At 44.6% G+C, this 25449-nt stretch overlaps 1 protein-coding gene and 1 pseudogene across 1 annotated transcript in view; both read right to left on the bottom strand.

The window, feature by feature from the left end:
- Positions 1-12175: 12175 nt before the first annotated feature.
- Tpo (thyroid peroxidase) overlaps positions 12176-25449 on the bottom strand; it is a 54612-nt gene continuing 41338 nt past the window's right edge. Inside the window, exons 15-16 of the mRNA XM_060374739.1 lie at positions 23887-24019; positions 12176-12679 (exon numbers count right to left, since the gene is read on the bottom strand). Coding sequence (XP_060230722.1) covers positions 12641-12679; positions 23887-24019 — 172 coding nt within the window. The 3' untranslated portion in view covers positions 12176-12640. The remainder of the gene's footprint in view (positions 12680-23886; positions 24020-25449) is intronic.
- Positions 13284-14471, bottom strand: LOC110561246 (SWI/SNF-related matrix-associated actin-dependent regulator of chromatin subfamily E member 1-like; annotated as a pseudogene).

The raw sequence follows: 25449 nt of genomic DNA on the forward strand, positions 1-25449 counted from the left end.
TGAGCATGATGTATCTGGGCAAGACTGCTTGTGGGGGAGAGGGGCTGCCTTGCTCTAAGAAGAAGAAAAGGTTGTTGTAGGTGAAGATGGCTGAAGGTGTTCCTGAGGGCACAAAAGGCTAACCTGGAGGTCGAGTTCTGATAGGATCCTCAGGTGAGTCCCTGGCTTGTGCTAGCAAAGATGGCTCCCTGGATGGGACACGCTTGGAGGGTTTCACAGGCGGGACAGTAGTTTCCAAAGGCACTTGTTCATAAAAGCTCTCTACCAGCCTCAGGAGGAGTGTGAATGGCTTTTGTCCCCAGTCCTTAGAAAGTTCCTCACTTCTCTCAGGCACAACTGGATCCAAAGTGGAGTAGCCCTGACTCAGCCTCCCCATCTATGAGGCAGCCCTTCCTGCTACCCAACCTGTGTAGGGCAACCGACCTTTTCCTCTGGAGCGGCAGCTACTCACAATTACGACTTGAGCTGATCCATGTTGCATTCTCAGAGAGAGAGCTGCAGAGCAAAGCACGCTGCTTCCTGGCATGCCCTGAAATGACTTTCAGAAATGGAAAGGAACTGATTTCCTTGGGTTTATGGGGAAAATCTTGTGGCATTTTCTCCACCCTCAAGGAAAAGGCGGCTCTAGCATGTGTTTCTGTTTGATACTCGTGGCTAGATTTTAGGAAGGTCTCTGTGGTGCTTCCATGTCAAAGATGGCTGCACCAGCTGTAGCTCACTTGGGCATACACCTGTCAGGCTGAGCTACACTCTGTGAGATGTGTTATATAGTCTCTGGATCTGGTGCTGGGAAAACTGGTTTGAACCATGTCTGTGTGTGGAATCCTAATCTACATAGAAGCAGTCTGGTCCCTTCTCCTCCTGCCCCAAACAGCTTTCCTATTACTAAGCCCTAAGAGGACAAAACATGTCTAATGAACTCCAGGGTCTCAGAGGGTCACTGAAGCAACTTCTAAATCAAGCCATATGGTCAGGATAGTTTCTGTCTGGCCTGCATAAGCTCTCTATTGTACTAGAAAGATCCAGCTAGCTTAAGAATCGAGCTGCACAAGAGGGAAGCTAGGCCCCCTGGGAAGTTCTTAAAGTTTCCAATGCTGCTAGTCTCCAGATATTCCAATGGAGTCCCCATATGGTAAATCAGATATGAGCTGTTCCATTCTGCTGGTTAATGGGCTAATCTCATGTTTCTAGAAGGCTGAGGCAATAGGTGACTCTGTCTCCTTCTGCCTCTAGGGACTCTGCCCAACCTCCCACTTCTTCCAGTTTTTTTTTTTGGGGGGGGGGTGCGGAGGTGAGATGAAGGTATTAAGAACCTACCAAGAAATGGACCCAGCTCTTTGGGTGGGGTCACTCATCTGCCAAGGCTGGTTCAATGAATACCCACACAACCCGATCTAATGTTCATCTGCGACCCACTCTTGCCCACCCCTGCAGAAGCAGAGGGCCACAGTAGAAGATTGGGACCCTCATCTAGAGGAAGGGGCTGAAAAGGCCTTACAGAGAGGAGCAGGACCTGTAAGCCCTGGATGAGGCCAACCAGGGAGGCCTATGCTATAGTCAGGAATCCAGTTGCTGGTCCAACTTCCCACCTGGTCCTGGAGGTTCTAGAAAATACTACTGCCAGAAAACTGCTCACATTTCCACAGAAGGCAGGATCTTTCCATAAATACTCTTTTGTCCTGTGAGACTTGCCTGTGCCTATGTGCATTTGGTGTTTGTTTGTTTGTTTTTCTTCTCTCAAGTTCTCAGTAACATTTACTGTGGCTACCCTGGGCTTGTTCAGCTTCACTGTCATGCAAGCCCTGCCTTGCTCCAAGCTGACCACAGCTCATATATATATGACCTATATATAACCATATAGGCTGAAGATCCTCTGAGAAGAGATGGGGGCGGGGACAGTGGGTGGCACTGAACAGTGGTGTTTACCAGCCCTGGCTGAACGGACCCCAGAATCCTGGATCTCAAACTCTGGGGATGGAGGACCCGATTCCGTCAGCCACTGAAGAGGGTCATTTGAATAACTGAGACTATTTCCCCCCTTTAAAAATTAAACTAAATCTTAGGAGAAATGATTGATCATACAAAAGTGAGAAATTAGAATGATCCCATTATACTTCTAAAAAACAAGAACTCTTCATCCACGAGCTACAGCCTCACATTTGGTATTTGCAAGGCGGGTTTGGGTTCAGGGAGAACTCACTGCTCCTGGTGATAAAGTGCTCCCCAAAGCACAAACCAGCCAGACTTCTGTTTTATCTGGGGAAAGCCCCTGAGCCCATAGGCCTCCTTTCTTTCTTCTTCCTCTTCCCTTTCTCCTCGTTCCTTTCCTCCCTCCTCTCTTTTCACTCCTCCCTTCTCCTTTCTTTCCTTTTTGCTCCTCTCTTCATGGGCCCACAATTGTTCCTCTTGTCCATACAGCCTCTCTACTCCTTACTGGCTCATCATGACACAAACCTGGTGTGTATGCATGTGTGTGTGTCCATGTCCTACCTGGAATTTCAGCACAATGGCTACAATCCAAGGTGTTTCATGAGCGTCACACTTAAGGGAAGAGGCTCAGTGAGGTGTCGTATGCAAGGGAAAAAGTTACATGTGAAGGTTGCTTAGCAAATCACCTTCTCCTGCTCCTTGGGAAAATGGAAGATATCCCTTGGGGAGGTGCAGCAGGTCAGACTAAGGCACTATTTGAATTATGCTCTGACCATTCACCATCTGTCCTACAGATAACTGTACCTCCTCTTCTACAGCTGAAGGACGCTCTGCTTCCAGAGCACCCAGTGCCATTGTCAGTTCCTTACCTCACCTACCTCAGAGTACCCCATGCTCTAGGGCCGTGATTCAGGGAGCAGTGTAGGCTGGCTCACCACTGCCCAGACAGGCAGGCCTCACTTAGCACAAGACTGGGAGGCTTTAAGCAAATTCTGTTTTCTTGACTCACCACAGTGCATGATTAGAGAAGCCTGTGATCCAGCCCTTCACAGTTATTAGGTGACAGAGCCTGTGTCAGTAATGAAGAAGGGGGTATGACAGGGAAGGAAGAGGAGGAAAAGGAGAAGAAGGAGAGGAAGGAAGGAGAGGAAAAGTAGGATCAGGTGGAAGACACCCAGCAGGAAATGTCTCCGTAGTGGCACTAAAGAAATATACCATCACAGCTAATACTGAAGGTTTAGAAAAAACCCAATTCACTAGTAAAAATTTTTGTTTCTCTTGCAAGGTCAGATCAGACCAGGACCACATCCAAAGTCTGTGTCTTTCACAGTGATGACTTCTAGACTCCCTCTATTAACAAGGTAGTGTCTCAGAAACCCATCCCTGCATGATAATGGCTTCATTGATGGTGACAAGTGAACCTGACAGCTGCTTGGTTAGAGGACTTCAGGTCCAACCATGAGCATTTAGAGTCTTTAACAGATGTCTGTCCTGGTCCCATGGGAGTTAGGGGAACAGATGGATGAAGTTTCAGGGAAAAAAAAGCCCTCTCCAAGTATTTTCAGAGTTGTTAACATTTAAGGAGTTCCTAGGAGTGAAGCAGATTGTAAGAATGAAGATGTCAAAGAGTTCAGAGCCCCCCAGGCTTGCTATAGACCCACAGCACTCTTAGTTTGTATATGGAATGTCCCTTAGGGCTCTGCGCCCTCAGGAAACAGGCAACTCTATAAGGACCAAGAGAGCAAGTCACTGTTGAAGGTCCTACCAGCTAATATGAAGGGATCTCAGTGTAGTGGTAGATGGCCTGGCTCTGCAGGAGGGATCCTCTTTGATAAGAAGGGGCCATAGCTCTTGGCCCCTGATCTGGAGCACAAGCCTGTTTGATATGTCCAACCTCTCAATTTGGAGGAACTTGAATGGCTGAGGCATGAGTTTAATCCCCCTTCCCCCCCCCCCAGCCCCATGCATCAAAATGACAAGTATCCTCAGCCATCATTGCCCAGTAGATATGGAATTTGTAGAACTTTTAGAAATAGATCTACTACAATATTTGCCATGTCTTACGATTTTGGAAAATTTTAGCTTAAATACATAAAACTGTTTATATGTAATAAAAATAAAATATATATGAAACCAGTAATTAGAAAGATGAGTTTGCACACCTGCACTATTTGTAAGCAGATAAACGTTTCTTGGCTAAACACCTTCCCATCAGCCTCAGCGATCAGTTTCTGCCACTGCCATCAATCGTACAGGTGAGGACTGAATTCTGATTTTCACTGCTTCCTGTTGTACAGGTTTCTAAGCTGTTTTGTGCTCCCTGTTCAGTCACTTGCCCTGGGCCCCCATCTGGCCCGTGTGGACATAGTTACAGTGTGGGAGTCTATGAAGCCCACAGTGTCTTCGTTGTTTTCAGTGAGGAACAAATCGAATAAGCTTCAGCCAGTCCTGAGGGCCCTGTCCTAGAGTGGGAAAAAAATCCAGCTAGCACAATGTGTGCCTGGCCTCGTGACACTGCTGACCTTCTTCTGAGGCCCCCTTCAGATCGACCTTTGAACTCAGATGGCCACATAACGACTTATGTGGCCTTTGGATTTCCTCCATAAGGTGGAGTCTCTCCTAAGCTCAGAACCAGAAAGTCTTTGTGTGAGGGTCTGTGACATCTGACTTCTTGTCTGACTATTAGCACCTATGATTGTATGCTAAAATCATACAGGCATCTGGTGATGTTTCAGATTTTTTTTTTTTTTTTTACTTATGGGCTAAGGGCAAGGTACTTATATTTTGTAGGAAACTGAGTCAGAGGAGGGGTGGCATAGCCTGTTGTTGTCTCACATGCTGTCTGCTCAGGTGGCACCTAAGTAGACACAGGGTCGTCCTAAATTGTTTTCCCTGACATTTGCATAACTCCAACTCTATCAGTTGAAACATTTACCTATAGAGACACAGGATGTGCAAAGAATTCTCTTGTCATCCCAGAAGTATTGGGGCTTTTCTCCTTCAAATACTGTCACAAAGAGAGGCTTTACAGAAATACTATCAGATATAGTCAGTTGTGATAAATTAAATTATGCAATTATTTTAATAGAGCCTTTAATTTTGATATTTTGTCACTGTAAGGACAGATACAGAATGTTCTTTCTCTAAAAACAAAAAATATTTAAAGAGTACTGTCTCACAGTAATATCTAACAGCTAGGCTCTAAGTGGAATAAAAAAAAAAAAGCATGCTACTTATAGGGATAACTTTCTAAAGCTAAGTCACAGCAGAGACCTTACTGTTTTCCCAGTGTCTAGAATGTTTTGTGGATTAGAGCTACTCATGCCAGCAGGGTGCTCCTTTCTCACGGATGGCTGCTCAGCTCCAGACAGCTCAACAACATGCCACTCATTGTTTGTTCTAGGTGAGGGACTGCCTGTTTTGAGGCTGCTCTGAGCTTGCCCAGTGGAAATGCCACTGGCTCTTGACTCAGTTTCCCACCTAGGAATGGCAGGATGAACCTTCTGCAATGTCTTGAGACAGTGCTAGCCACTAGCTCCTAAGCTCTCTCACTAAGCCAGAAGGGAGATGAGCTTCCTTTCTGCCCTGTAAGTCTATCGTTCTCCTTTGATGCTGCTATTAGCTCATAGGAATCAAATCTCTACAGGCTTCTCAGGTCTGAGAAGAGTGGGTCCTACTCTGCTGGGTCATTATGGTGGTTTGAATAGGAATGGCTCCCATAGACTCATGTGTTTGAATGCTTGGCTGATAGGGAGTGGCACCATTAGGAGCTGTGGCCTTGTTGGAGTAGGTTTGGCTTTGTTGGAAGTGTAGAATGAGAGCCTCCTTCTGGCTGCCCTTGGATCAAGATGTAGAATTTTTGGCTCCTCCAAAAATTCTGCCTGCATGCTGCCATGCTTCCCACTGTGATGATAGTGGAGTAAACCTCTAAAACTGTGGCTCTGGGCCTAAGGCATCCCTGGCCCTTCTGCTCAGGTTTGCTGATGTTCCCTCTCCTGCCCAGGGGCCTGTGGCTAGTGTTTTACAGAGGAACATCTTACTGCTCAGAATAGACCTCTGTCTTAGCTCCTTTCTGCTCCACTACAGGACATCCTTTGGCCCTCTCCTCCAGCTGGCCTAACTGGGCTGAGTCTAATGGTACTCTGGGCTCTAGTTCTAGAGCTAAGGTGGAGCTGGCTATCAGTGTTGGTACCAGGTGAGTGGGTCATCTCCAGTTCAACCCCTCTGAGTCCCATACTGCTTCTGTGGGGATGAGGGTGAGGACAAACAAGTGTGGGATTCCCCCTCAGGGAGAAGAAAGATCCTCTGCATTAGGTATGGGCATGTGGGGTGCAGGGGGGGACTGTTTCTTCCCCTCACTCCCTTGGTGCCAGTCTTGTGGTTGTCACTATTATATGTAGAGACACTTTAGTGAAAGAAAAGAAGAACAGCATCATCTACCCACGGTGGGCAGGAGAGATGGGAGTGTTAAACATGAGCACGATGAATCAGGAGCACTGAGCTTTTGTGCTGAGTCTGAGGAAAGAAATGAATTATTGTGAAGAACCCCGATTGAAGGTCCAGAGCACACTGCTGCTGCTGAGCCTGTGTGGGCAGGGCTGGTGGGTTGGATACGGGGAGGACAAGCTTGTCACAGGGCAGTCTCGAGGGAGGAAGAAGTTAGGAGCAACTAGGATGGAAGGATGGCTGGGCTGAGGAGTCAAGCTTCTGTGAGTGACTCAGGGAAGAAGGGACAAGAGGAAAGAGCCTGCCCTGTGCTCTCCACCCACTGCAGCACACAACACTCACAGGTCAAATGAAACACCCCAGAGGGAAACACTTAGTCCAAAGGTACAGATGGTAATGATGATGCAGGTGATACTGCTTGTGAGGTGGCTGTTTCACAGGACAGTCACTAGGACGATTTTAGTGTTGGGTTCTTGGCCACCTCTTATTTTACTCCCTCTTTTCCTCTTGGCCTCAAGGTCCAGGTGGCTCTTTATGTAATTTCCTTGTGTTCTCCTGAACAAAACTGACACTCTGACTGTCTTGAGAGTCCATCCCTGCCTGGCCATGCTGGGTTCTTCCTGTAGGTCTTTATATTTTATTTTCATCCACCTGATTGGACAGTAGAAGCCTATCTAGGGCTCTGGAGCCACAGAAAGGCCATGCATTTATGTAAGGCTTTTCCAATCCTAGGGCCCCAGGCCTGCCTGGAGCCACGAGGCCACTGCTGAAGATGCAGCAGAGAAGCACATGCTGTGATTTGGACAATGAGCTGGTCAAGTGCTGGAAGACCAGTAGCGGGTTCAAGGGAGGGAAGCTCAGAGTTTATAGCTTCTTTGGAGCTTGGAGTCCAGCATGAGGCAGAAGCTGGGCACCTTTGTCTATCCTCCAGCCTGTCTGCCCCTGCAGGTGTCTGCTGGCAGGTGATGCAGTAGGAAGGAGTGAAGAGGCGTGTGCTCTCAGCATGTAGCTATGTGGCTCTGGGGAAGCCATCAGTATGGCTAAGATGCTGCAACAAGCCCTTGGCTCCAGAGTGCTGCAAACCGTGGCATAGGGTTAGGGTTAGGGTCTTCAGTGTCGCAGCCGCATAAGAAACTAGCCATGTATGTATAACTCTAAGAACACAAAACGAACTAAATAGATGAAATGAAAAGGCTTCTGTGCAAGCCTCAAACAACACATTGGAGTTTAACAAAATAAATGTTCCCAACAGAGCAAGAAAATTCAGCAAGTGTGAGATTCCTCTCTATGTGACAGCAGGTGGCACTGTGTGACAATAGACAGAGCAAAAGCCACCTCACAGAAATTCTGCATGATGGGGTCCAACTATTTGCCCTTGGTTCCTTTCTCCTAGAATCACAATCCTTTACCTTTTCGCCCTGCAGGAAGTGAGGAGTTCTATTCTCAGGCCAGGGGATAGGAGCAGCCAAGAAAGTACCAAGGTGTGTCATCCGTAGGAAGGGATGGGATTGAAAGCTATCTGTCACAGGGGCTCCTTACTGGGAGAATCTCAGTGGGTAAGGAATGCATTAGAGTTTGCAAAGTAGATAGATGTCTTAGAGGCCAGATTAAGACTTGTACCTAGGGAGGCAGCACTGAGGGTTTTGGGAACTTTCGTCTTAGTTTTTAAAAATTAGCTTATAAAATAAATGTTTTCCTAATTATTGTTTTTTCCTTCTTATTAAAAATAGGTTGTTTGCTCATACAATATATTCTGATTACATTTCCCCCTTCCTCTTCTCCTAGTTCCCCCTCATCTCCTTTCCCATCCAGCTCCACTTCCTTTCTGTCTCATTAGAAGAGAACAGGCTTCTAAGAGATAACAACAAAACATAATAAAACAAAATGAAATAAGATAAAACAAAAAGTACAAAAGTGAAGCTGGATAAGGCAAACCTACAGAAGCAAAAAATAGACCAGGAGCAGGAGCAGGCACAGACGCAAAAGAGACCAGGAACAGGCACAAGAACGAGAGACCTTCTCACTCACACACTCCAAGTATTTGTCCAAGACAAATACTTGAGAACTAGTAGCTTGAAATCAGGGCTAGTGTTACCTCCAGAAATTCTCTTATTGTTCAGGATTGTTTTGGCTATCCTAGGTTATTTTTTTTCCATATGAAGTTGAGAATTGTCCTTTCAATTCTGTGAAGAATTGTCTTAGAATTTTCATGGGGATTGCATTGAATCTGTAGATTGCTTTTGGTAGGATGGCCGTTTTTACTCTGCTACTCCTAGTGATGGAAATCTTTCCATCTTCTGATACCTTCAATTTCATTCTTCAAAGACTTGAAATTTTTATCATACAAATCTTTTACTTGGTTAGTTATCCCAAGATATTTTATAATATTTGAGGCTATTGTGAAAGGTATCCTTTCCCTGGTTTTTCAGTACATTTGTCATTTGTATATAGGAGGGCTACAGATTTTTTGTTTCTGTTTTTTTTTTTTGTTGTTGTTGTTTTGTTTGTTTTTGTTTTTGTTTTTGTTTTGAGACAGGGTTTCTCTGTATAGCCTTGGCTGTTCTGGGCTTGCTTTGTATACCAAACTGGCTTCGAACTCATAGAGATCCACCTGCCTCTGTCTCCCCGAGTGCTGGGATTGCTGGAGTGTGCCACTTCACCCAGCTGGGCTGCAGATTTTTGTGAGTTAATCTTGCATCCAGCTACTTTGCTGAATGTGTTTATTAGCTGTAGGAGTTTCCCAGTAGAATTTTTAGGAGAGCATGTATGTCAAATCATCTGAAAATAAACTTTAACTTTGTTCTTTCTATTTTGTATCTCTTTGCTTTCCTTCAGTTATCTTATTGCTCTAGCGAAGAGTTCACATACTATATTGAATACGTATGGAGAGAGTGGAAGATCTTGTCTTGTACCTGATTTTAGTGGAATTGTTTTGAGTTCCTCCAGTTAAGATGTTGACTTTATTATGTTGAAGTATGCCTTTATTATATTGAAGTATGTTCCTTGTGTCCCAAATCTCTCTAGAACTTTTATCATGAAAGGGTGTTGGATTTTGTCAAAGGCCTTTTCTGCATCTAATGAGATGATCATGTGGGTTTTTTCCTTCAGTTTGTTTATTTAGTGGAGTAAATTTATTGATTTTTGTATATTGAACCTTCTCTGGGGTGAAGCCTACTTGATCATGGTGAATAATCTTTTTGATGTATTCTTGAATTCAGTTTATAAGCATTTTATTGAGTATTTTTTAATTTATAATTTTAAGAAAAGTTCATCTATAATTCTCTTTCTTTGTTGGCTCTTTATGTAGTTTGGGTATCAATGTACTTGTGGTCTCATAAAATGAATTGGGCAGTGTTCCTTCTGTTTTTAGTTTGTGGGATAATTTGAGGAGCATTGGTGTTAACTTTAACTTTTCTTTGAAAGTCTCATAGAATTCTGCACTAAAGCCATCTGGCCTTGTTTTTTGTTTTTTTGTTTGTTTGTTTGTCTTTGTTTTTGTGTTTTTTTTAATTGGGATACTTTTAATAACTGTTTCTATTTTACAAGGAGTTAGAGGTTAGAGGACTGTTTAAATTGCTTATTGAATATTGATTTAAACTTGGAACTAAGAAAATTATTTCTTTTGTATTTCCTATTTGGTAGAATACATGTTTTTAAAGTATGTTCTTATGAATCTCTGTATTCCCTTGGTGTTTGTCTTTATGACCTTTTTTTTATTTCTGATTTTGTTAATCTGTTCTGTCTTTTAGTTAATTTGGATGAGACTTTGTTGATTTTATTGATTTTTCTCAGAGCTTTCAGATGAACTGTTAAGTTGCTAGTATGAGATCTCTTCCCTTTTTTTTTTTATGTAGACATTTAGTGCTATGAACTTGTCTCTTAGGTCCACTTTCAGTGTGTCCCATGTGTTTGAGTATATTGTGTATTCATTTTCATTCAATTCAAGAAAGTCTTTTTCTTTTTTTTTTTCTGACTCAACCCATTTTTCACTCAGTAGAGAGTTGTTTAGTTTTCATGCGTTTGTAAGGATGTTGTTGACATCCAGCTTTAATATGTGGTGGTCTGATAGGATGCAGGGACTTATTTCTATTTTCTTGTATATCCTGAAACTTGCTTTGTGGCTGAATATGTGGTCAGTTTTGGAAAAAGCTCCGCAAGTTGCTGAGAAGAAGGTTTGGTCTTTTGAGTATGGGTGAAATATAAATATCTGTTAGGTCCATTTGTTTTAGAACACCATTTGTTCTAGCTCCAGGTTTTCTCTGTTTAGTTTTTGTCTGGACAAGCTGTCTGTTAATTAGAGTGCGGTATTTAAGTCTCCCATTTTCAGCGTGTGTCAGCACGTGATTAAGCTACAGAAGCGTTTCTTTTAGTGCCCTTGTGTCTGGGGCACAGATATCAGGAATTTAAATATCATCTTGGTGGATTCTTCCTGTGATTATGTAGTGTCCTTCCTGATCTCTGTCCTTCCTGATCCTTCCTGTGTAGTTTTGGTTTTCAGTCTATTTTGGTATATTAAAATGGCTTCACAAGCTTGCTTCTTACGTTTATTATTCTGTTTTTGTTATTCTCTCCCCATCCCCCCTTCTCCCATATTCTTCTACTTTCCTGCTGATCTCCATTTTCTCCTCTATCTTCATATCCTCCTGCTGACTTCATCTCTCCCATACCCTCATTTCTTCCTTCTGGTCCCCATACTCCCCTCTCTTGTATCCTCCTGTTAGTCTCCATCCTCCCCTCTCCTATATCCTCCTGTGTTCCTGCTGGTCCTCATCCTCCCCTCCTGTCCTCCTGCTGATCCAGCCCTCCTTTCTCCTGTACCCTCCCTCCTGTCCTCTTGCTGGTCTCCATCCTCTCCTCTCCTGTACCCCCGTTTTCCTGATTATTTCCTTTCTCCCTCCTTTTTTCTCATTCTCTAGAGATCTCTTTTTCCTCCCTCATGGCCCCCTTTCTAGTTTTAGGACCTATGCCCTCCCTACATACATAGTTATAAAAATTAAATCTATAATCTTCATATGGGAGAAAACATGCTGTCTGTCTCTCAGAATCTGGCTTATTTTGGTTAAACTAATAATTTCCAACTCTATCCATTTTCACACAAATGTCAGGATTTTAGTTTTCCTTAAGGCTGGATAACATTTTATTGTGTATATGTGCCATATTTTCTTTTGTCTCTTCATCTGCTAGGCTGGTTCCATGACTGAGCTCTCGTGAATAGGACAATAAACATGACTGTGTGGGCATGTCTGTGGTGTGCTGACTTAGAGCCCATCAGGCCCATGCTCAGGAGTTGGGTGACCGGGTCACACAGTAACTCTAGTTTTAGTTTTGGGAGAATCTGTCACAGTGACATCAATACTGGCTGCACTGCTTTACAGTTAGCTGCTGAAACCCTCAAGAGCGAGGGCTAATGGGAAGATCATTGAACACAAGCCCTTAGAGTGGACTGTGGGACTCCTGCCCTTCCCTGTGTGTGTGGTTTTGTTTTGTTTGTGTGTGTGTGTTTTAGCCAGGAGTTGAGCAGCTTTGTTGTACTATGTGACCCTACCATAGTGTTCTGTCTTACCAGACAACCAAAACTATGTGGCCTATCAGCCATGGACCAAAACCTCCAGAATCATGAGCAAAAATGAAACCTTTCTTCCTATAATTTTATCATGCCAAATGTCAGTTATAGTAATGCAAAGCTGATTAACACAGACTGGGAAGACAAGGAAGGATTAAAGATGGAGCGTGAGTGCTAATGAAAAAGCTAAAATCGTTATGGAGAAATAACGTTTCCATGGCTGATAAAGATACACAGTATGTAAATATGTTTTTAATGCAAACCCAGGGGAGGAGATCTAATGCAGGCCAGAATAAGGTTGTGACATTTACTCATTTGTGCTTTGTGGTGACTGGAACATAATGAGAGAACTGAATGTATCTGGAAGAGAATCTTGGTGATTCTGAATGAACAGGGATTGTCTTGAAGGGTCTGGAGTCTATGCCAGCTTTTTCTCAGTCTGGCTTTTTAGGTTTGTGTGATTCTCTTAGCCTTCTACCCACTCATCCATTAGCTTTAATGTATAGGAGAGGCATTAGCAGGGTCTAGCCTGGCCTGCTTCCATGGAAAAGCATGAAATAGAATCAATTGCAGCCTGGGACTGCTAATGAGATTAACCATCTTGGCTTCCTCAAGCCTCTGACTCCAGCATGTGTCATGTCTTTGCCCAGGCAGCTTGAGACCTGCATTTGCCAATGCCTGGCTCCAAAGCAGTGAGGACTTCTATTCACACAGGAGGACCCGGGATCCATAGGCAGGTTCCTACAGGAGAAAGGCATGGTAAGCATTGTCCCCATTATTAATGCCCCTGACATTTCAGGTGCTACTCAAGTCGCCAAAGTGTAAGTGTAAACTCAAAGACCCCATTGGCATTTAGCTGACCAAAGCCTTCACTTCCAGTAGGGTGAGCCTACCCCAGGAAGTAAGCTCAGCCACATTCAGCTTTGCAGTGAGCCCAGAGCATCTGCTCACTTTAAGGAATGGAGTGCTAGGGCTCTACCCAGCAGTGAATATTAAGGTGAAGATGGTCATTGCAGACAGGCCCCCTCATGTGATAGGTGTCTTTGAATTAATTTTTTATTAATAAAATTAGTACCTGTGTTTTATAGGCATGCACATGCCACAGAATATATGTGGAGGTCAGAGGAAGAAAACCTGTAGGAGTTGGTTCTCTCCCTCTACATTGTGGGCTCTGGGGATGGGGGTCTCAACCTGGGTCCTCAGGCATGATAGCACCTTTATTTTTTGAGCCACGTTTCTGGCCCTAAATTTCATTCATTTTTTTTTTCACCATTAAAACCAACCCCCCCCCTTTTTTCAATGTTTTTCCTTTAAAAAAGTTTTAGGACAAAAAACAAGGCAACATTTATTCCTTCTTCTCATCTTCTGGCATGAGGTTTGTGAGTGGCTTCTCTACTGTTGCTCTCTGAGCCAGTATTACTGTCCCTGATCCCTTCTACCTCCATGCTGTCAACCTACTCCTGCCCACTCTCCTTGTCCTCACAGATAGACGTGCCTTCTTCACTGTTCTATTGTTTCTTCAAGGTGTGTCTCCATCGGGATGTCCTCATCTTTCTTCTCCTCGGTTTTGTTCGCCATTTGCTCTTCCTCGGAGGCAATGTTGCCCTGACTGTGCTCAGCTTGTTCTGCTGCCTCCTTCTCTCTCTCCTCCTGCCTTTTTCAGGCCTATTCCTCCACCTGTGCAATTTCAGCTACAATTTTCTCCATGTCTCCTTCTACCTTCAGACTGCAATGCCTTTTAAGTTCATTGTTAAAGGAGTCTGTGCTTTCCAGGAATTTCCTCATCTTCTCCTGGAGTTGCTCCTCTATTTGAAGAAGCTCAGCTTCCAGTTTCCACTGATGAACCATTAAAGACTGGACCTGTCACTTGAGGACCTGTATTCTAGCTGTTGTGACGACCGACCCCACATCAAGTACCACACTCTTGCTGAGGAGCTCACCGATGAGGTGGCGGTTTCTCTGGAAATGGGTGGAGGCTGCATGCTTCATTGAAAAGCCATCATTATAATTACCTGGATCCTCAGCAGGCTGGATGCTCATGTAAGGTTCTCATGTCTCTATTCGAGACTGTCTCTGTTGACTTCATTCCTCTGATGCAGCTTCTGCATGACTTTTTGCACGAATATAGGCAAGACATGCAGGAGAATTATGATCGGCCTTTTTATTGTACTCCATCTTTTCTGCTTTGTATTTGTTTAAATATTCTTGTTTTTCTTTATCAGTGAGACCTCACCACATGCCACCAAGAATCTTGCCAATCTCCCACAACTTTAGGTCAGGGTTGGGAACCTTTACCTGGTCCCAGACCTTTTTGCTAGTCCTCCTGTGGGGCATCAGTGGCTTATCTGGTGGCGTTGGAGGCTTTGGGATTGTAATGCTAGAGGATGCAGTGACCCAGCTGTTGGTGCCTGGTTCCCTCCCAGCCTGTAGCTGTTGTAGTCGAGAGGACTGTATCCCACAAACCCTGGTGTGCTGGGCATTTGGTTGCAGGAGCTGGGGTGGCAGGTGGGGCATAAGATGGTCTTTTTTACATTTTGGAAGATTAAGTTCTCAGTTCCTTAAGAATGAATCTGAGACACTGTGGCCTGAAAAGGCTCCTGCAGCTTCATTGCCCATTCTCTAAATTTTACTTTTAACTAAAGGATAATCCAATATATTTGTGTCGTGATTCTTTATGTCTTGATACATGCTGGAATTGTGTAATACACATATCAAGCTAACGAACGTGGCATCTCACATCCTTGTTTCTTGGAGTGAGAGCATTCCACACACCAGTCTTTCAACAGATCTGAGAGATGGAATACAGTGTCGTGGTCACATTCTGGGGAGCAGCCCTCCTGTCTGATCGGAGCTTCACCCTCTATCGGGCACCTCTGGAGACTCACCCACCTCGGAAGCCAAGTCCCACTTGCTATCTGTGTCTAAAAACCCAAGCCAAACCTATGGTCATATATGACCTAAAAAAATACAACATCACCTGAGGTACACATGAGGTAAGAGACAAAAAAACGAAACCAAATTTATACTCATTTCCCATGCTGGTTATGACCTTGTTTTTTTTTTTTTTTTTCATTTTTATTTTTATTCCTGTGTGTGTGTGTGCGTGAATGGCCTCAGAGGCTGTAAGAAAGCTTCAGCTCTTCTGGCATGGCACAGGAGCTCTGGGCATCTGTGAACCAGCTTCATATTTATGCTGGAACAGAACTCTGAGCCTCTAAACAGCCACAAGCTCGCCTAACTGCTGAGTGGTCTCTCAAGACCCTTTAGCTATTTTATTTTAAAAAGCAAATTTAAAAATCCGTTCCCCCCCTTTACTTTCTCCAAGTAATAACTTCTTTTGGACTTCCTCTGAGTAATAACTCAGATAATGTTGAAGCAAATGTTGAAACATTTGCGCATACTTTTGAAACTGGTTTGTACACATCTTTTATACTCTATAAAGTGGGGCTCTCAGCACCAGATGTCTAGAGCAAGGGCATGACTGCTTTGAGGTATGGTTTTGAAGGAAGGCTTTTATTGTAGCTATGAGGGAGAGTCCAGAGCAGAGCGAGGAAGCAGTAGAGTAAACATGGTCAGGAGAATGAAGCCGGCCATAAAGGGGAGTTGGGAGGGGAGGACCAAGAGCCAAGAGGGGCACATGGCCAAAACAGCAGGGTTATATAGAAATGAGAAGCTGGGGAAAAAGAAATTTGTGAGCTGGAGAAGTAGATGTAGGGTAGATGGTTGGGGTGAGAAGAGCTGAGAAAGAACCAGGATACCAGCATGGACTCTGTAACAGGCATTTGTGATGCCGAGAGCCTTGAAGCCAGCGTGTGCTTTGGTATTGCTAACAGGCAATGCAGTCAGCCATTTGTCCTGGGGTTATTTTTGGACTTAGCATTTGAGCCTTTTTGTTGATGGTAAGGGGTAAGGTAATCTCTTCTGTAATTGCTTCTTTGCTGAAATTAGGGCGTTGTTGTCATTCCCAGGGCCCAGGAAAGCTGGGATACTAGTCAAAGGCCAGGTAGGAAGAGAAGAGTGCAGTCTGGGGGACATCTGTTTTGCTTACTGTCCAGGTTCTGCAGGACTACCTGAGGCTAGGAGTGCAGGCAGTTCTGGAGCAGTCTGGAAGTGCTGGGTCAAACCAGGTGGTCGAGCTGATTGGCAATTCGTCAGAAGCGTCTAGTTTACACCTGCTTTCAGAAAGTCCAGGGCTTGCTGGTTTGAGTTAGAGCAGTTTGTGGTCTTTAGTTGATTGAAAATCTGCTGGGACAGGTATAGTCTAGGGACAGAATGCCAAGTTAAGGAGCTTAGGGGGAAAAAACCTCTTTATCTTGGGTGTGCACTTGAAACTTCCAGACCTGTGGTCTTGGTAGTTGGAGGTATGGAAGTGTCAGGTACCAACCAAATTTTCTCCCTAAAGTCTAGTGTTTAGACAAAAGGCAGCATTCCCTCAGGGACTTGAGAAGATATTTTCCATTTGATAGAATAAGTTATTCTCCTTATCGCTGGCAAAAGGGACCTATGGCCCTTCTGTTAACATATACTTATAGTGCCTATCAGCATACCAAGGTCCATGTTAGCCTTCAGGGTCCCTCAGCCTCTACTCACTAGTTCTTGCTATACTATTCAAAGCCTCCCACCCAGCCTACCTGCTCCTTTCTCTCAGGTGCCCATTCCTGGAGACATCTCCACCCCCCGTTTCTTCTCCAGGGTGATGTCCACCATAAAGACAATTCCTATCTGGTGGGGCAAAGAGGCAATTCACTGGACAGATCCCCATTGGATCCATTAAAGCTGAGAATCAGTCCCCAGGCAGGATAGACTGAGGCAAGATGATCATTTGCTTCCATCAGGTAATTAACTTCAATAAATGGAGGGAGGTCACTCAGGGGCCAGATGAAAATCCTGAGCTCCTTATCCTACTTGCAGAAGCCCAGAAAGGGCATGTTTGTCCTTTCACTTCCTTTCCCAGTTAGCTTCAGATAGTAAGGGGAAAAAAAAACTTAAAAGGCTGGATGATAGTCCTTAACTCCCCAGAAAGATCGGCTGAATATGGCATTTAAGGTGCTTACTGGAGGCGAGGAGCAGGAACAGGATAGGAAAGACTTCCAATGATAGGCAGAAGTGTCTGCTCCTGGCAATGGTCCTATGGTGTCCTATAAAGATGATGATGATGGCCCAAATGAACTCTTCTTGGGGCTTGCTTTAAAGTGGCAAAACTAGCCTTTGGGTAAAAAAACTGCCCTTCACTTTGCCCACCAACAGGTCCCCACCCAAACTATGGACAAGCAAGACACTGGAGAGTTGACTGCACCTCTTTGGCTCTCCAAGGTAGGTCAGTACCCTAGGTTTTCCCTCCAAGGGATCTTCTGGGCCAAAGACTGACACTGCCCTCACACTTTCACTCCCAACAAAACCGTCAAGATTATTACAGAGAAGCCTAGGATAGCTGTCTAGGTAGTGGGTAAGTCTTGGTCATTAATAGATTCAGGGGTTATTTGGCCTTTAATACCTGCTTACTCTCCTCTCCTCTGTTCCCTCTTTGTTACCTGAGAGCTCACTCCTTCCTCGGTATATTATTGGGCAGAGATATTATGGGTTAAGTTATGCTTTTCCTTCTCAATTAACTCCCTCTGGAATTTTTCCCCCTTCTAGCGTCCAAATAGCCCCCTTATTCATTGACTAACATTAATGCTTCACTCCATCCCCTACCAGACTTCCTTATGGACCCACAAGTGTGGGACATTCTTCCTTTCCTACAGCGGCCTCACATCACCCCCCTATTAAGAGCCTACTCCGGGACTGTATCTCCTACCCTAGTTGCACTCAACACCATATTTGTCTAAAACAGATAGACAGAGCTTAAACTCTATTCTATGGTGTCCCATTTAGTCTCGCCTGTACTAAAACCTGATGGTTCTTACTGCCTAGGCCAGGACCTCAGTATAATTGACGCAAGTGCCATTCCTGTACATGCAGTGGTCCCTAACCCTACGTGCTACTCTCAGACTCCCTCCTCTACCTCTCATCTTACTGTCCTAGATCTTAAGGACTCTTTCTACATCATTCCTTTGCTCTCAAAGTCACATGGTCTCTTTGCTTTTCTACCTGGGAGGATCATGACATTAGGATAGCAACCCAACTTACTGTGACAGTCCTCCCCCCAGGGGTTCTGAGGTAACTCATTGTTTTTTTTTCTTTCAGCCATGCTCTGCCCACTGACCTCCTCTCCCTAGCTCTGTCCCATGGCCATTTAGTCCAATATATAGATGACCTTCTTCTATGCAGTCCGTCACTCTCACTGTCACAGCAGTGTAACTGGTCAGCTTCTTACAGAGTCTCCCCTTTTAAAGCTCAACTTCCTGCCTCTTAGGTCAAGCATTTAGGCTTTCGGCTACCCCCTAACAGTCCAGAACTCACTCTTGATCACAGAAAGTACATATGGACCCTCAGACCTCTAACCATTAAGAAGATTCTCTCTTTCCTTGGCCTGGTGAGGTACCTTAGAACCTGGGTTCCCAATATCACTTTTTTGTTTGCCCCTCTATGAAGAAGTAGCAAGGGGTTTTCTGACTGAGCCTCTGTATCCTACTAAGCCTGTTGAGCATGCTTTCTCTCTCCTCCAAGATACATTCTCACAGGCCCTGGCTTTCCCAGACCTTGACCAACCCTTTACCCTTTATAGTAGTAAAAAATAGTAAATGTCTCTAGAGGCTTGGGGACATATGAGAAAACTCACATTTTCTCTTTTGCCTGCCTTTTCTTTTTAAAATATTTTATTTTATTGTATTTGCATTAGTGGGAAGGTGTCAGAGTCCCTGGAATTGGGGTTACAGACAGTTCTGAGCCACCATGTGGATGCTGGGAATTGAACCTGGGTTCCTTTGAAAGAACAGGCAGTATTTCTTAACCCACTGAGCCATCTCTCCAGCCTTTTGCCTACCTTTTCCAACAGCTAGACACAATAGTTTGAGGGTGGAAACCTTGCTTCCAGGTGCTGGCACCACACTCCCGACTAGCCCAGGAGGCTTCCAAGCTCACCTGTGGTTGCCCTCTCTCTGTTCTCTCACCACACCGGCTCAGGGATCTCACATAAGAGTTCCTCCTCTCTGTCCCATTCTAAGCTTCAGCTCTTCCACTTCACCTTCCTAACCAACCTGGCATTTTATTTCATTTCCTGTCCTCCACTTAACCCTTCCCGCCTAGAGTCACTTGAAGCCATTACCTACACAGTTCCAACAACACCTTTAATTCCCCTGTCACATGATGGCTGTACCTGGTTTACAGATACATGATCATCTCTCAGCTCCATCTGCTCTCGTCAAGCAGGCGATGCCATAGTCTCCCCTGCCCTGGCTGTAGAACCTGTCCTTTTACCCCCAGGCACTGCTTCTCAGAAGGCAGAGCTCATAACCCCCAACAGATCCCTCACCTTAGCACTACACAAAACCATCAGCATATACAGAGATTCTAAGTATGCTTGCCACATTGTGTATTACCATGCTACTCTTGGGCAGAAGAGAGGTTTCCTCACCACCAGAGGCACATCTATTACCTACCAATAGGCCTCTAATTCTAAAGCTGCAGGAACCCTCTTGCCTTTCTAAACAGGAAGCAGTTATCAGTGGCTGCTATGGGTTTGGCTGAAGGTGGCATGGGTCACAGTCTACAACTACCTCAGCTGCACCTACGCAGCTAGCAGACACTTGCTAGGAATCAACTTCTGGTGTGCAATTCTTCCAAAACCGGCTCACTTCTCCAGCCTTGGTGGTCCTACAAAACTGAAGGGCCCCCACTTACCAACAGCTGAAAGGGAGGCACTTACCTCTTCCTCAGAGAAGAATGCTATTATTATGTTAAAACAGTCTGGCCAGATGGAAGAAAAAAAGAGTAAAGACTGGGAAAGTCTTTTGGCTTCCAGAGGCCCCCTCTTTTACAGAACTTTCATTTTTGTCTCTCTTGGGCCCCTGGCTCTTACACCTGCTTGGCCCACTGTTTTTCACACTCCACATAACAATGATAGCACCCTGTCTCTTCAAGTTCTTTCAGGAAAGATTAGTGAAATCACCTGATGCTTGGTAAGCCAAATGCTCCTGATGGATTTGCCCCAGGCCTCCTACCATCGCCTACCAGCCTTAGCTTCTAACCTCTACAAAGTGGTTTGTACTGTGCTAGCTAGCCCCAGACAGACCTGCAGAGTGGGCAGTGAGTGAACAAAACAGATGTTTCTGACCATTGTCTTTTTCCTTCCTGGCCTTTTGATTGCTACTCCAGCCTTCCTAGATCCTCACAAATAATGTCCTAATTTCAGCTGAGAAGCTGTTATAGAAGAGATTATGTCTAGTCAGCTCTTTCAACAGCAAAAAGGTCCCAGGAAATTCCTTTTCCCAATGTCTGGATTTAAACAAAAGCCAGCTCTCTCTCAGGGACATGAACAACTAGTTCCCACTTGCTAGAAGGAATTATTCTCCTCAATTCTGGCAGAAAGGGCATATGACCCTTCCTTTGTTATATTCCCAAGGTGCTTATCAGTGTATCATGGTCCATGCTAGCCACCAGGTTGCCTCAGTTTCTGCTTACAAGTACTTGTCATATGCTTCAAAGCCTTATTGTATGTGTTTGTAAACAGTTGGAGTAGACTCACACCTTTGAGTCATAGAAAAAGCTATGTTTTTTGGTATTAAATCATGAACACTCCTCTGTCTAAAAGCTGGATATACAGACTGGACAGGGATGTTTTCAGCACAATGAGAAATACCTTTAAGTCTATACAACCAAAGGAAATTTAAAAATTTGAGCCCGTGACTAAGATAATAGTAGTCAGTACTTTACCGGAGTTCCATTGATTAATGTTAGAACCTGAACTTTTGAAGTCTTGATATAAAAATAGCAAACTCAGAGGGAAAGAAAAATATAACAATAGCATACTCAGAAAGAAATATGAAACACTTCTCATTTTTCACATATCTTAAACCTTTACGATTTGCATTTACACATCTTAAATCACTTTCATAGACTCTCACAACTTATTTAAGCTTTTACATGCTCAGACCTTTACAACATGCATCTACATATCTTAAATTACTTTCTTAGACCCTCACAACTTACATCAACTCAGCCTTTTCTTTTCATTCAATGAGACACAAATGGTTGATTACTGAGAGTAGCCATTGCAAAGCAAGTTCCTTTACATAAAGGGATAGCAGAACCCATTTGGAGAGTTTCTCTGTTTCAGTGTGTGGTCTGCCAGCGCAGCAAACTATCTGTGCTGATTTTTACATAGGAAATGGACTGACCAGGAGGCTGCAGTCTTGAGAGAGGAGCTGGTGTGCTTGCTGCTATTAAACTACAGTTAGCCACCAACATCATCAGAGATCTGAAAAGGATAAAGTAGAGCAGGAAGTATGGTCCAAATGGCCTTTGTAGCCATAAAAATGACAGAGACTTATCTCCTCCCTAGACAGTTACCCTAGGCTCCCCCATGATAATCTCAATGGTTTCCCTGGGGGCAGGGTTTATCAGCCTTCTGGCTATCACAAGGGACAGTGTGAAGTCCTCAGCTGCCAGACCCAGAAGGGCTGAGAGATTTTCCAGTGGAGGAACAACTTAGGAAAGCTGATATACTTTGGGGAGTATGGAAGTCAACCCAACAGTGTCTACAGTTTGGGGGCAGGGCATGGGGCAGTTCTTTTCCCAGTGGTTACTGTTACCATAATCCACATGGAGTCACCTTAAAAATGTTGCCTCTATGAGCTGACATTTCTGACAATCATGAGGAGTTTTTTCAATAAACACTTTAAAGGCCATATTCAGCAGATCTCTGAGAAGTTTGAGAACCATCCATTGAGTATACCTGTCATAGATCTATCTATTTGTTTAAACAGGAGTTGAATCACATATATAGGATGCTATAGCAGATTAGAACAGTATAGCAGTGTATATTTTTAAGTACCAGCCATTTGTTACAAGTTTTAAGCCTTTTGTTACAGATTTTTTAAACCATCCCCAATAAACTTACAAATCCTGCCATAAAGAGTTCACACAATAGTTTTAAGAGACTTTTTTTTTTTTTGAAAGTAGAACAAAGAAATGATAAAAGATTTTTAGGCGTAGAAAGTAGAAAAAGCTTAGAGACCAGAGGCTTTTTGTAGTGGAGATCAGAGAAAGTTTACACAAAAGATATTTGGGGGCCATTTGTTTCTACAGTGGCAGAAGCTGCTGCCATATGAGAGAATTTGGAAATCAAGTGTCCCATTTTGGGGCATTAAGCTGTAATGACAAACCTTTTGCAGTAAGACAGTGAGGATTTAACAAAATCTCTGAGTCCAAGGAGGGAAGAATAAATAAATGGTCACAGACAAGAATTCTACTAGAGGGAAGTTTCACTAAGCTCCAATAAGTTCCAAGAGGGAATCTGAGAAACTGAGGAGAAAAGGGTCGCCATGAGGGACAAGGATCACAGGCAGGAACTCCTGGAGAGCGGAGATTCCAAAATTGCAGAGGCCCAGGAGGGCATAAGGAAGCTGAAGGGCTTAGGGAGCAGCCCTGAGGGTGAGGTGAGGAAACACGTGGGGAGGGAGGAGGAGTGGGAGAGAGAACTGCAAGGGTCCTGGTGGCAAGAATTTCAATCCGGGCATCCCCACGTGGAGAGAGAAATGCCCCAAATCACAGAGGGCGGGAGGAGCATCCTGGCACATCAGTGCGGCTTTTATAGTAATCGCAGACAAAGCAGGCAGCTCTGTCCTAATATTTACCTAGTAGAGGAGGGAGGAGTGGTGAGAGCAGGTGAATGAGAAAGCAGCTGAAGACTTGGACTGGGAGAGGCTTTTAGGAAAAGGATTTTGATAGAGGAAGAGGGGTAAGTCTTCTTAGCTGAGAGATGCCCACATGCTGGCTCCAGGAGACAGAGAGACTAAGGGCACAATTTGTTGAGTGGGCAAGGAGAGATAAATGGTGAGAGCAGGTGGAGAAAAGAAGCTGAGGAGGCAGACTCTAAACTCTGGAGTCAAATATGGTGCATGGCTTCTAGAAGTCAGCAGGAGCAAATGATTCAAACATTCTTAGGAGAGTCAAAACCAGTACACTGGTCTGCTTAGCAGTGGCTGAACCAGTTGGAAGGGGCTTCATATATGCCTCTTCTGGGGTTCCGCACCAGGATGTATATAGTGAGGACATGATTGCTCCAAAGTATTGAGGGATGCTTTATATCATAGATAGGAGGGAGAGCACAGCCAGAGGCAACTGGAAGAGTCCAGCGCAGAGAGAAAAAATAAGTGGTAGATTCAACATAGCCAGTAGAGTGAACTAGGCCATGATAGGGGAGAGGAGGAGGACCAAAAGATGTGACAAGAGAAGGAGGGGCAAGAATAAGAGCCAAGATCACACATGGCCAAAATTATGTAGGAATGAGAAGCCAGAGAAAAGCAAGCCCAGGAGCTGGAGAAGTTTAGTGCAGGGGATGGTGTGAGGAGAGCTAGGATGCCAGCATGGGCTCCATGCCACAGAACTACCGCTGACAAAAACCGCAGACCCCACTCCTCCACTGGCTCCTCCAGAATCGTGTTACCAGTTAACAACCTCCATGAAACCATAGAGAAAGCCATTCTCTTTGGTCCCCCGAGTGACTACCCCACAGGTACTTGCTCTGCTTGGTGCCCAGAGGCCAGCATGTGCTTTGGTATGCTAATACCTCAGTCAGACATGTATCCCACATTTCTTTTGGACTGACAGTTACTAATTTTAACTCACCTGTACTTTTTAAGTAGTAGGTTTAACTCCCGACAAATTAACAGTCTCTTATAGATATAATTAGTGTAAGAAGGAAAACCAGAAGGAGGGAAGTACAGGATAGAACGGCGGGGGGGAGTCTGTATTAAACAGCTGTATGGAGGGCACCTGTGCACAGCTGCAGGAACAGCTGTGATACCCCTGGGATTGGGAAGAGACACACACCAATGTGTACTCACCTGTCCAGTGTCTTGAGCTGCAGCCTTGAGTGGCGAAATCCCCCTCTCCGGACTCTTTCTGAGTTCAGACTGGATGGTCACTCTTGCGTCTCTCTCTGTGATCGGCAATGTGGATTTCCGGTCAGAACGTGACCTGTGAGGAAACACACATCTAGTCCTTGTTGTCAGAACTTAGAAACCCCTCCAGGGCCTGTGAACATCCTGTTCTACAGTAGCTGGGCACAGACATGGAAACAGTAGCCACCTCTCTGGACTTAAAGTCAGGGAAGTCACTCAGACTTCTTGGACCACAGAGAATGGCTTTCCCCATGGTTTATTGCTAACTGGTAACATGACTCCAGAGGAGCCAGTGGAATCTGTGGTTTTTGACAGGGGGAATTCTAGGGTATAGTAGCTAGAAAAAACATTCATTGTAGCTTATGGAAGCTGCATCTGTGCCTGACCCTGCCTCATTTAATTTATCATGCTTTTAATTATTAAAGAAATGTGTCCATCAAATTGCAGCACCCATGTTCAAGGAGAAACCAAATTGTAAAACAGAAACTTGCTACTCAGCTGTAGCTTGCAGCTGCCCTGCAGACATGGAGGGCCATGTTACTGTCATGTCACAGAGCCTCTCCACCCCATGGCTCGGCACTCCCGTGTGCATGCAGGTGGCTATGTGACACTTGAGGAAGAGCCACATTTTCTTCCATCCATGAGCTGTGGCCTGCCTCTGTCTGAACATTCATCTACTGCAGGAATTTTGTCATTATGCGCGGTCCTTGCCCTCTTACAACAAAAGTTTTCTGCAAGATTGGTGACAATGGTTTAAAGAAATGCCTTCCCAAGAAAATGGAGTAGGAAATAGTCCTGGATCCTGGAGACCTAAAACAGGCTACCAGGCACCGCTTCATGTGTAAACATCTTTTACCTGAGGATGCAGTGATGTGCAAGTCATGGTTAACTGTGTGTGTGTGTGCTTGAGAAAGAATGCTATGAGTGTAAAAGGGAAATCTTTCTTCCAGAGATAGGATGGGGGAAGAGAAAAGGGAAGAAGGGAAAGATGAATGTGAGGTAGGGAGAGCAGGAGAAAAGGAAGATGGAGAGGGGAAAGAAGGAGAGAAAACCTGACACATGACCTAATCCAGGCTGGACACTGATAAGCAGGTGGTCACCATGGCCAGAGACTCCCGATACTAGTTGAAGATCTCTCATAATGGCCTGGTTTCCTGGGAACATCCATGTGATGCTCTACACGGTATGGCTGTATCCCCACCTCCCACCTTGTCCTATTATTTTAGGGGATAATCTATCTTACTCAGACACCGCAGCTGCATCCTGACTGGTTCTTGTGATATTTTGTAGGTCACTGTCACAGCGGTTGGTGGGTAGTGACTGCCTCAGCTGGCCCCTGCTCTGCTTACACACCAGTTACATGCATGACCTGGCTCCTTCCTACTGAATACTACCAGCTCTTTTCTGGCCCCACATCACCTGACCCACCTTTATTACCTGAATCCCACCCAATAGTCTAGTATGCTGCACAGATAAGTAGGATTTGGGTTTCAACTTCTTCCTTAT

This window comes from Meriones unguiculatus, chromosome 1 (assembly GCF_030254825.1).
Source record: "Meriones unguiculatus strain TT.TT164.6M chromosome 1, Bangor_MerUng_6.1, whole genome shotgun sequence".
In the NCBI taxonomy this organism is placed as follows: Eukaryota; Metazoa; Chordata; class Mammalia; order Rodentia; family Muridae; genus Meriones; species Meriones unguiculatus.